An 11,575-nucleotide genomic window follows, 5' to 3' on the forward strand; every position below is an offset into this window, starting at 1 on the left:
TAAGATATAGATTATTGTGTAGTCATAAAGCATATTTTAAGTGGTAATTAAGTTTAAACATAGCAGTTGAATGAATTATACTATGTTAGGAGTTTGAACTCGTATAAAATGTACTTGTGAGAAGGAAGAACATGAGAACACATAATAATATTACATCTGGTGACAATTTCATCAAACAGCTGGCTTTTTCTTCTTGGAAAAGGTAATTAGATTTGTTTACCATATTTCTTGGTTGGTTTTCTGTATACTATATAGTTTGTCAATAATAAAGTATTATGAAAAGAGGAGGAAACTTCAAGATAAATGAGCTGCACCGAAATGTGAAGATTTACTACAACCATGCACAAGTCAAAAAGAGAAGACAATATATATATATATATATATATATATATATAAGTAAGTAAGTACGATTACGAGCATTTTCTTTTTAACTGGTACAAGTAGGACCAACAACTTCATACTATTGTTCCATCTCAGGTGCGTGCTAGCTTCAGAGAGTGCACACTATTAACCGAAATAAGGTGAGAACTTTATAGTTGCTTCATGCATTAACAAGCCTTTCATACATTGAGTTCATAACTTTTGCACCATGTTCTAGTTATAATCATAGGTTTCTTTTCGTTAGACCTTGTTGAATATTTCTTGCGTGAGCATCATTTTTAGATTTGGTTTCCTTTCTGTAGTTTGTAAGATGAGCATCATTGTTGGATGTTTCCAGTTTTAGGATGCATTTGGGTACATAGATTGATTAATCACTTATTCGATAAGTTATTTATTTATTTTTTTATGTAAAGGCTCATACAATAAATTTGATCAAGAAATTTTTTGAAATAAGCTAAAAGAAACAAAAGTCATAAAATGTTTTCATAAGTTGTAAGTCCTTCCAGACTTTTCCTTAAGGATACTTCAGTATCTTTGAACTTAAATCTGAGATTTCTAGTGTAACATTAGGCTAATGCTGTAATGCCACACACTTTGATCTTTGAAACACTGTTGGTGTGTGACATTGCCACTGTTTGTTCTGATTGTAGAATGAGTGCATCTGAGGTAATAGCTGAAGCAACAGCAGTGCATGTTAATCTAAGTGAGAGGAGGGTTATGCCTCAGGAAGAAGTGATTGCTTCTTTGGAATTAAACAAGGTTGATTATGCAGTGGAAAGAAAGAGATCACTGCATGCCCGCTATTACTTTGGCATTATATTCTTGATCATGAATCTTGTTGCTTGGTTTTTCCGCGACTATGGAGAACGTGTTCTACCATGGATTCATTGTAAGCCAATTTCCTGTCCTTTTCGAATCTAAGTCCCCGATAGGTTTATATGGCAGACTCTGTCCTTTGGAACTATGAGTACGAATGAGCTTGGCCTCATTCACATTTACATATTATCATTTGTAAATATTAACTGTTAATAAGATAGATTAATTCTTATGAAAATCAATGTATCATATCATATCATATCAAATCAACTCAAATATGGACGATGTTCTATTCAAGGTGGTGACAGTGTGGAATATATGACCGCAATCGGTGGTAAGTGCAGGGTAGCATCCTTTCGCAGTGGACTTGGCGAAGTGAGGGCAATGTGAAGATCTGACCCTGTATCGCTAATGTATATATAATGTTATTTTTATTTGCTTGATTTGATTATGAGATGCTAGAATTAGTTATATTCACAAATATCATGCCATGCATTAAGGATGTAAAGGAATTTCAAGATGTTAGGCCATTTGCTTTAGTCTTATTTTTTATTCTTTTATACTTGCTGCAGATATCAAAGTTTGTGGAAACGAAGGAGAAGATTGTTTTGATACAATGGGAGTTCTTCGTGTGAGTTTAGGATGCTATGTATCTTTTAGTTATCAGTTGCTGCATCAAGAGGAATCACCACTGGATCTGTGGATATAACTAGGCAATTCTTATTCATTGACTTAGACACTAACTGTTTTTATCTTCTTCCGAATTTCTTGAAATGCAAATAATATTTATGAATTTGATAAAGCCTAAATTTCTGAACCAGATTCTTGACAGAATACGCCTATTTGTAATAAATTAATGCAAATAACAAAATAAGGTTTAGAATCATCCAACTATAGGCAATCAGATGAAAAACAGGTATTATGCACACTAGTTTTATTTGAACCAAACATGGACCGCATTTTTCTGAATCTTGCTTATTTATTGGAAATCTCAGCTGTTGATCCTCTTTATCAACTATAAGTAGTGAAAGTATAGAAATTAGGTGTTGCATTTGACACGAAGAAGAAAATGAAAGGATAGGATTGTCTGTATAATCTTTAGAATTATTGATTTGCAATAAGAACTATATTCCTTAACGATGAAGTCAGATATTTTTTTCAGTTATGTTTCTCACTACAGTCAAAACAAGGAAATTATGTGAAGGTCGAAATTCATGGCATTCTGGATCGTGGGAATTAAAGTTTGTTTTATTGCTTGTATCAATGGCACTTCCATTCTTCTTCCCTTCAGAACTTGTTCAAATATATGGTTGGTTTCTTTCTCATAATTTTGACAATCACAGAATAGTAATAATAGTCATATAATTGGTGAAACAAATCCTTTTTAGCACAATGGGTTAGCATCTTAGTTATAGTTGGTCATTTGTATTTTGAGAATGGTTCTTATATAACAATTTGGGTTACCAAAAAGAACTTCTTATACAAGTCATTCATTTGAAAAACAACTAGTCTTCAATCCATTTGATTCAGAAATCGTTCTATTTTCATTCTTTGAAAACAAGACTCCATTCTTTCTTTGCCTTTTCTTGAATATCATTAAATAAGAACTATAAAATGCCTATGATCTTGCAGGTGAGATTGCTCATATTGGTGCAGGGTAAGCCTCAGATCCTTCACTCTTCTTTCTTTCTTTTTTTTCTTGTGAGTATGGTTAATATCTTTTACACTTGGTATCAAGTCATGAATTGTATACTTGCATATCTAGTGTTTGAAACTGCCTCCCAACTTGGATAGCTTATTCAAGTTCCATTTGAAGACATATATGGTGGTTGTCTGATCTGAACATCAAATTTGAAGAAAATATTTCCAGGCTTTATTCATGTTTGATGCTGATCAGCTTGTTAAATTTTCATTGGAGTTGTTTCTGTTGCACAACTCCCAATAAGTAAAAAGCTATATGCTAAAATATTAAATTATCTTTAAAACCAAAACAAAAATGAATGTCAGAGAGACATTCTTTGATCACCTCACCTGTATCCTTTGTGAGACTTCAATCAATACCATCTGCTTAATTTTTCCCTCTAAAGATAGTTACTTACATTACATGCATCTTGTGGTTCATGTCTATTCAGATTTTTTCTTCTTTTACAACTTGTGAGTGTCATCCATTTTATCACTTGGTGGAGTAAGTACTGGACTCCAGATGAAGAAAGGAAGCACAGGTACGTATTATTATTGCTGCAATAATTCATTTATAAGCTTAAAGTCAATTTTTATATCTTGTTCTGAGGATGAGGATAACCTGCTTGACTTCTGAACCAGTATTGAATAAAGGTTATTTTGGTGCTCAATAAATGGATTAATAAAGACTTATTTACCTTTTACAAAATTCAAAAGATGCTGCGTTGGATGGTTCAAGACTTCTGTGTGATATAAAAATATCCATCACTCTATATTATTTGCTTTGGGATGTATATCAATTGTTTTCCTAATGTTTATTACATGTGAACATTAAAATTGTTTATTTTCTGTCTAAGTACTCTATATAGATTAGAAAAGAAAATGATATTGTAAAATTCTTCTGAAAAGACAAACTTGAGTTTAGGCTACGGTACTTGGATTCAATATCAACTTTATACTGCAAAAGAAAAAGGAAGAACTTGTTTAGCTTGGAATTTGACTATATCATTAATTCATCCCCCCTGAATATATGTATTGAGGAAATGAAACAATACCTTGGTGGTAGAGATGAGCTGATCCATTATGTAATGGTAGAAGTAAAATTAGTTATAGTCCACTCAGATAGTGTACTTTCTGGAGGGAGCAATATGAGTTTAAAGCAGAGATGTCCATAAAGTGTATTTATCATTATATAACATTAAGACCATTTTATATAGCATTAACCTTAATTGCAGTGTCTGTATTTTGATACATTAGCATGTTATTGAGTTCGCACAGGTGCTCTTTCGGACTTTTTATGTCAACACTATTTTATGTTGCTTCTATATGCGGAATTGTCTATCTGTACGCATCATATGCCTCAAGAACTTCATGTTCTCTCAATCTATTTTTCATCACATGGACAGCAATTCTACTTGTTGTAATGATGGTTGTACCCTTAAATTCAAAGGTACGCTGCTTTGATTACTGATTTGCAGCTAGTGGTATTTTTAATGGTTTGCAGCGACAGCAAAAACTATGATTCATGTTATTTTCTATTTCTTTTTCCTCGATGTGATATAATTTGGTGTTGAATATTTTATGGAAAAGGTAAGGTCACGGTTTAAATAATTAAAAATAAAAATGTTTTTATTGAAAAATGTGAAAATGCAGTCACCCCTATGTTTCTTAATACATTTCAGATGATTTCTAGCAAAAAATAAAATAAAATTATTGATTCCTTAATCTTAGAAAGACCCTTGGTCAAAACGTAGTTTTTGCCTTTTAACTTTACCCTTCATTCAATGAAACTTAAATCTGGTTCTTCAAAAGTTACACACCTTTTTACATTAGCCTTCTAAAAGTTTTTTGTCACGAAATTAGTCTCTTAAAACATAAAATGCCACCATATCAGTCCTCTTAAAATTTTGTCACCAAATCTGTCCTTCTAAGAACAAAAATGTCATCTTGTTCATCCTTATAGAAAATTATCTAATATTGACACAAGAATCTTTGAAGGACTAATTAATTTCATAATAAATTATATCTTTGGTGCACTAATTTGATGACCAAATTCTTTTGAGGAATAATGACGGCACAAGTAACATTGGGATATCAACTTGAGGGTTTATTATATTTTATTTCATTTTTATGCTGAATTTGCCAAGACCCACTAAAATTATTCCAATACTTAATTAGAAATGCTTATAATTTTTCTGACATGCCATTTTGTGTTATTCAGCATTGCATTGTGAGAAGCAATGGTTTCTTTTTGGAATTAATGGTTTGAATTATTCATTGAGTTTTGACAAGTGCTCTCAATTAGCATTGCATTGATTCTAGCTGGATTTAATGGTTTGGATGAATTTAACGAGGTTTGGAAAGACTTGGTACTAAATTGAAACAAAATGTTGTGGGATGAAAATGAAGCCTAAGATAACGACAAGGAATGAAAAGTGAAATTTTGCATCTTTTGAATGCATTCTTTTCCTTTAAACTTCTATATTTCTGCTTAAAAGGAATTTTGCTTCTCATATAAATCGTTCGACAGTGAAGCAGCACCCCAGTATGAAAGTTTGAACCTACCTCAATGTGATTCTATAAAGTAGTGTTTGTTATTTCACTAAGGCCAGAATGAAACTTCATATTCAATTTGCTGAAACATTTTCAGGACATATATCAAGAAGTTATCCTCGTAAGAAATTAAAAATAAAAAAGGAATAGGCAGAGATGGGAAAGGAAAAACACTCAAACTTACTCATAAACTCTTGATATTATTTCTTTGGCTTTTCTTGGTTTACTTGGTTTACATGCAAATGCACTACTAGTCATGACTATTTATAGGTTCACAAGACACCTCTTTGTATAAGATACATTAATCCAAACAACAAAACTCTTAGATAAGATAATAAATGTGAGATACATGCATAAGAAAATATGATTTTTCTAACCTGCTTCTTATCTTGTGCATGCACAAGTTAGAAAAACCAAAGAAAATATTATGAACCTTACCTTAAAATTCTTGAGCAAGTATTAAGTGAATCAAGTCTATCAATTACTCTATTTTCCCAACAATACTAACATTTTAATTTCCATTATCACAATTAAAATCTATTTTTTGTCGTTTAAATGTTTAATTGTTACAGGTTAATAGAGGTCTTTTATCTTCAGGAATTATGGCTTCTTACATTGTTTTCCTTTGTTGGTGTGCAATCAGAAGGTCAGGATTCTCTAACCCAAACATCCCCATAACGGTTCCTAGACTCTTTTCAAAGTTTATAATTTTAGGCATTATATCAGTCCTATATAATATAATTCAAAAATTTTACTATGAATGATTATGATATCAACCTCTCATTTAAGAACCTTGTAGAATGTAGTAACATCCCAAAACTTAAATGCTAAATTGTCAGGTTTCTCACAACTGAAATTTCTATTATGCAATTATAGATGGTATACGTATATAAAATTCCTTCTAAAGATGGTATGCTTATAAATCTCCTTCATGGAGTTTCAGTGAACCTGCCACCATAAGATGTGAGACAAAGAACCAAGAGAAAAACAGCGGTTGGATAACTATACTTGTAAGTTTCTACCTTTATGTTAAATTTGAAAAAACTTAGTTTACAAAAGTCCCTGAAGATTCATTCTTCCTAAAGTCTTCCATGGGTAATTATTGAGGACAAAAGTAGTAGATTTTCTGTTTTGAGTGTTGATATAAAATGCACAATGTTTAAGCAAGGTGTCTTTCTTAAATATATGATGTGAAGTTAATATAATTGTCTTTTTTCTAGCAAGTGAACTAGCTTGGGATGCATTCTTCCACTATTTGTAAAACTAAAGCTCTAGAAACTTAACAACATTTTGTTTAAAATACTTGGTAACTAAAGATAGAGGAAACCATTTTGATAGGATATGATAGAGTGATGAGATATGGTACCTAGTCTAGTCTGTCTTTCATTTTTTGCATCGCATATACCAATGCTACTTAATTGATATATATTTCTAAATCCATTTTTAATGCAGTGTTCTAAAAGCTAGCAACACATTCTTTTGAATACTTGTACACACTTATTGTGATTAGTCAATTTTTAAAATAGTCAAAGTGCTTTGACTATTTTAAAAATATACTAATCACATAACTTTTGTTTAGAAGCGTGTGTTGCTAGCATTTCTCAATATGAGATTGTCATATACTGTTCCATATGCTGTCTAGTTTTCTTGGCAGTTTAAACAATTCTACTGTCAGATTTTCATGCAAGTCATTTTGTGACTCTGCAATCTGCACTATCTTTGGATTTTTGTTTCCTATCTGTGAATTAGAATTCAAATACACATAATCTCATACTATGGATGTTTCTTTACATGAAAGCTTAAGTCATCCTCCTGTTATTTGTAATACATACTATTTTCTTAACAGGGCTTCCTTATTGCCATATTTGCAATTGTGATGGCAACCTTTTCCACTGGCATTGATTCGAAATGCTTTCAGGTGAATAATTCTTCAGAGTCTTCTCCATTAAATTCAGAAAAATTTCTGGTTGCTTTTAAACCCAATTCCAATCCTCTTCCTAGAAATTAGGGAGATCTAGAACCTCATTCTTGATCTAACATGACTACAAGATACCTCAACCATGCTGCAAGTTCAAGTAACTTTATATTTTAGTAGTATTGGGAAAATATAAGGTAACCAAAAGGATAAATTATATTTCTTTCATTAACTTCTCAATATCTAAACCGGCATTATTTAATCTAAGTCACTTCCTTATTGTGCGTGACCGATTGAAAAAGATTAGTGTGATGTTAAAATCATAAAAATCTCAGATATTGAAGTGATTTTTTTGGTCCTTTCCAGTTTTCGAAAAACAGAGTTGAACATGAAGATGATATTCCTTACAGCTATGGATTTTTTCATATGGTATTCTCATTGGGGGCAATGTACTTTGCAATGTTATTCATCAGTTGGGATCTGAATAACTCAGCCAGGAAGTAAGAAACGTAATTCATCATATGACATATGATGATTCAGTGCTTGATGTATGATATTTTTTAAATCTTATATGCTTTTTACTTCTTGCATGAACCATGCACTCATCAAACCACTAGGTGGAGCATCGATGTTGGATGGATAAGTACATGGGTGAAAGTAATCAACGAGTGGTTTGCAGCAACAATCTATAGTAAGTAAATTACTTACTATAAATTTTACTTACGTAGAAACAGTTTTTTCCTATATGTCATTAGCTTACCCTACTCTTTTTCACACTAACACTTGCATGTTTGGAAATTGTTATTTTTTGGAGAAATAATTGCTAATTTTTCAAGAACTCAGGAAGCTGATAAAATATAAGATTATTTCTTCAAAATAAATTAGGTAAAATCTACGTTACCCTTTATAATTAAAAGGATTTGATACACTCTTTTATATTTAGAACAATCTTGATTATTAATTTTAGATTGATAAATAATAAAAATAATAATTTAATTAAAAAAATATGAATAATTTTTATTTTTAAAATAACAGAAAAATTACAACTGTTAATTAAAAAATATATAAATATCTTCTCAAATTTACAGGTGATACAGTGAATGTGAATAAATTAAAGCAAATGTGCCGTAGGACAATTGTTATGCTTGAGATGTACATATAAAAGTGAACCTCTAATGCACGGATATGCGAGAACGGTTGACATATACTTTGTGTCGAATACCGATACGCATACAATATATTGCAACTGAATCCAATGCGTATCTGCCAAAATTTAATTATTAGTGATAATTTTTATATTTTATAACATTTATTAGAATATTTACTTGTTTTTAGGGATTCTTTTTGTAAAATTGTTATTTGACTTAGATTTGATCAGATTTATCATAAAATATTCAGTATATAAACATAAATACAAGTATATTTTAGTTATTATGGATAAAAATTTCTGATTAATTTTCTCATTTGGTCTCTCTTTATTTTTTTTCAATCTAACCTCTCAAAAATTATTTATTTACATAACATTTGAGTTTACTTGTATAATTTGACTAAAACGTAACATAAACGAGATGTGATGTTAATAACATCACATATTTTGTATTATTGAATAAAATTTGAGCTTATTAAATTAGGACTTTTGAATTTGAGATTTAAACATATGAAAAGAATGAAAATGTAGATACCACATAATTATCAACATCAACTATATGTCATATTATATAAATCAAGTTGGATGTTAAATGTGTACATATTAAAGAAATGTAACAAATTACTAATAGAAGGATTATATGGAAAAAAAATGATTTTGGAGAACTTGTTTGAAAAAAATAAAAATGAGGGATCAAATGAAAACATTATGAATTTTTAAAAGAACCTTAAAGTCTTTTAAAAAAATTATATTTGTTTATTGTATTGTATCTATTCATATCCGTGTAAGATAGACATCAACCCATGGTAGTAGTAATAACTAATAGAGGATTGCCATACCATAGTGAAGTATAACTGGGCAGTTTGATGATTCACCTACCTCTCCTATTCATATCTTATATTGCTTTCATTTTATTTGATTTAAACAGTATGGATGCTGATTTCCCCAGTTGTGAGACAGAACAAAGTTATGGATAATGATGGGAGTCTACAGGAGACAGCTGACTCGGTTATGGCATGATTGAAGACAAAGTCACCAAGATTCTTACCATATATATATGTTCTTCCCTTCCCTCTCCTTAATAATGTTTTATGCTTCAACCCACTTATTCTATAATGGTTGAAAGGCAAAGCTCAAGAATGAAATAAAATGATAAAATATTTTGCTTTAAGTGACAGACCTGGCTGAAATATATTTTCAAGGCTAATATAATATAGATAGTAGATTTGGTTTTTATATCTCACTTGTCCTTGTATATACACAATTCATGATTGGTTTAGCTGTAGTGGACCACAAGTGGTCACCAGTTTTTAGTCTTTGTTAGCCTCAATATTATTAATTTGTATAAGCAACAAAGTTCCTCTCATGTACAAGGTTTTGTATCAATATCTATGGACATTACAGACATGGGGTTTGGGTGGTAGGGTGCATTAAGAGAGATATGGAAAGAATTAGCCAAAATAGGTAAATCAATTCCCCAGGGACTTATTTAATGCATCAGGCTTATTATAGTACATAGAAAATCTTGTACATTCTATTTTTGTATATAAAAGTCATGAAACTATTTTTTTCTGTTACAAAGGTATGGAACTTTAATGTTACTCCCAAGTGAAAAATTACAAATTATATACATACTCTGCGTAAAACTTAGTTACAAAAAAAAAAAATTTGCTTCAAAATATACAGACAGAAAATACTTAATTATAAATTGCTCCGTGAATATTATGAATGACATATGGATTCACCATTTCTTGAAATATGTACGGTGAAAAATCACCATGAGGTTCATCAAATGCATGTTTTCTGCAAAAATGGTTCAACGTCCTCAGCGTAATAAAAAATTTAAGAAGATTATGAAATGATTATTAGGACAATTCTTCTTCCCAGTTTTCTGAGGAAAAAATATTGAACAACGTAAAAGGATTCCATGTTTGCTCAATAAAAGCTTCTATGTGTTGGGCTTTATAAAACTTGTTCAGTGTAATGTTAATTTGGACAGCTGATTGTTGACAGATAATTTTAGTAGCTTGACCAAAAAATGAAGGAAACATGTCTAAGTTGACTAGGTCAAATGAGAATAAAAAAAGTGCAAGAATATTTTAAAACAAATTGTTTGAATGGTACTAGCTAATCTAATTTGCTTAAGACACAACTAATCTACAACTTGATTTCTTGTTAATATTACCAACTTCATTACAGCCCATGTCTCACTCTCACAACTACCCCACCACACACTGCACTCCTAACTATATATGAACAAGATTTGAATTCCATTTCACTCAATCCATATAGCTATTCTATTCTATTCTCCTTAACCAAACAAAAGAACTAACCTAGTGTGAAACAAGATGTCACTAGCAATGTTTCTTGTGTTTGTAATCATGGCAATACCATTGAGCATAGCAGCAATGGACCCAATTGCAGCCACTGGGAAAGACCCCATCATTGAGTTGTACATGCATGACATTATTGGGGGAAGTAACCCAACAGCAAGACCAGTAACAGGCTTGCTAGGTAGCATATACAGTGGTCAATTACCCTTTGCAACACCAATTGGATTCAAAACCCCACAAGGTGGAATTCCCATCCCCAATGCCAATGGTGCTATTCCCACAGTCAATGGAGTCACCGGTATTCCACTAGGAACTGGCTTGGCTGGTACTACCTTTGCACCAAATAACAATAACCAAAACAATGTACAGTTACAGTTAGGACCTGATGGGTTGGGAATTGGGTTTGGAACAATCACTGTTATTGATGATGTTTTGACATCTCAACCTGAGTTGGGGTCACAAATAGTTGGAAAAGCTCAAGGGGTGTATGTGGCAAGTTCAGCAGATGGGACTAGACAGATGATGGCATTTACGGCTCTTTTTGAAGGAGGGGAATATGGTGATAGCTTGAACTTTTATGGCCTGTATAAGATAGGAAGCACTATGTCACAATTGTCTGTGATAGGGGGTACAGGGAAGTTCAAGAATGCAAGGGGGTTTGCTGAGTTGAGACCCCTTATCCCACCTGGACAAGTTGCCACTGATGGTGCTGAGACACTGCTGAGGATCACTGTCCATTTGAACTACTAA

The 11,575-nt window shown here is 31.6% G+C and overlaps 2 protein-coding genes across 2 annotated transcripts; both read left to right on the plus strand.

Annotated features, from left to right (window-relative positions):
• Positions 1 to 1,786: 1,786 nt before the first annotated feature.
• LOC113871539 (probable serine incorporator) lies at positions 1,787 to 9,512 on the plus strand. The gene is made up of 11 exons (XM_027508632.1): positions 1,787 to 1,846; positions 2,347 to 2,506; positions 2,830 to 2,854; positions 3,330 to 3,419; positions 4,156 to 4,327; positions 6,003 to 6,076; positions 6,374 to 6,440; positions 7,277 to 7,348; positions 7,712 to 7,845; positions 7,963 to 8,036; positions 9,421 to 9,512. Exons 1-11 carry the CDS (start codon positions 1,814 to 1,816, stop codon positions 9,510 to 9,512), a joined length of 993 nt encoding a protein of 330 aa, XP_027364433.1. The 5' UTR covers positions 1,787 to 1,813.
• Positions 9,513 to 10,840: 1,328 nt separating this feature from the next.
• Positions 10,841 to 11,575, plus strand: LOC113873450 (dirigent protein 16-like). Its single transcript, XM_027511575.1, has one exon. It carries the CDS (start codon positions 10,841 to 10,843, stop codon positions 11,573 to 11,575), a length of 735 nt encoding a protein of 244 aa, XP_027367376.1.

The sequence above is a fragment of the Abrus precatorius genome, unplaced genomic scaffold (assembly GCF_003935025.1).
Source record: "Abrus precatorius isolate BTA unplaced genomic scaffold, Abrus_2018 Scaffold7, whole genome shotgun sequence".
Taxonomy (NCBI): domain Eukaryota; kingdom Viridiplantae; phylum Streptophyta; class Magnoliopsida; order Fabales; family Fabaceae; genus Abrus; species Abrus precatorius.

Excerpts from the sequence above, each read along its gene's own strand:
- LOC113873450 (XM_027511575.1), top strand. The coding sequence starts at position 10,841 with ATGTCACTAGCAATGTTTCTTGTGTTTGTAATCATGGCAATACCATTG.
- LOC113871539 (XM_027508632.1), top strand. The coding sequence starts at position 1,814 with ATGGGAGTTCTTCGTGTGAGTTTAGGATGCTAT. Across the intron at positions 3,420-4,155 it reads GATGAAGAAAGGAAGCACAG|GTGCTCTTTCGGACTTTTTA; the intron begins GTACGTATTATT and ends GAGTTCGCACAG. Across the intron at positions 6,441-7,276 it reads GCGGTTGGATAACTATACTT|GGCTTCCTTATTGCCATATT; the intron begins GTAAGTTTCTAC and ends TTTTCTTAACAG.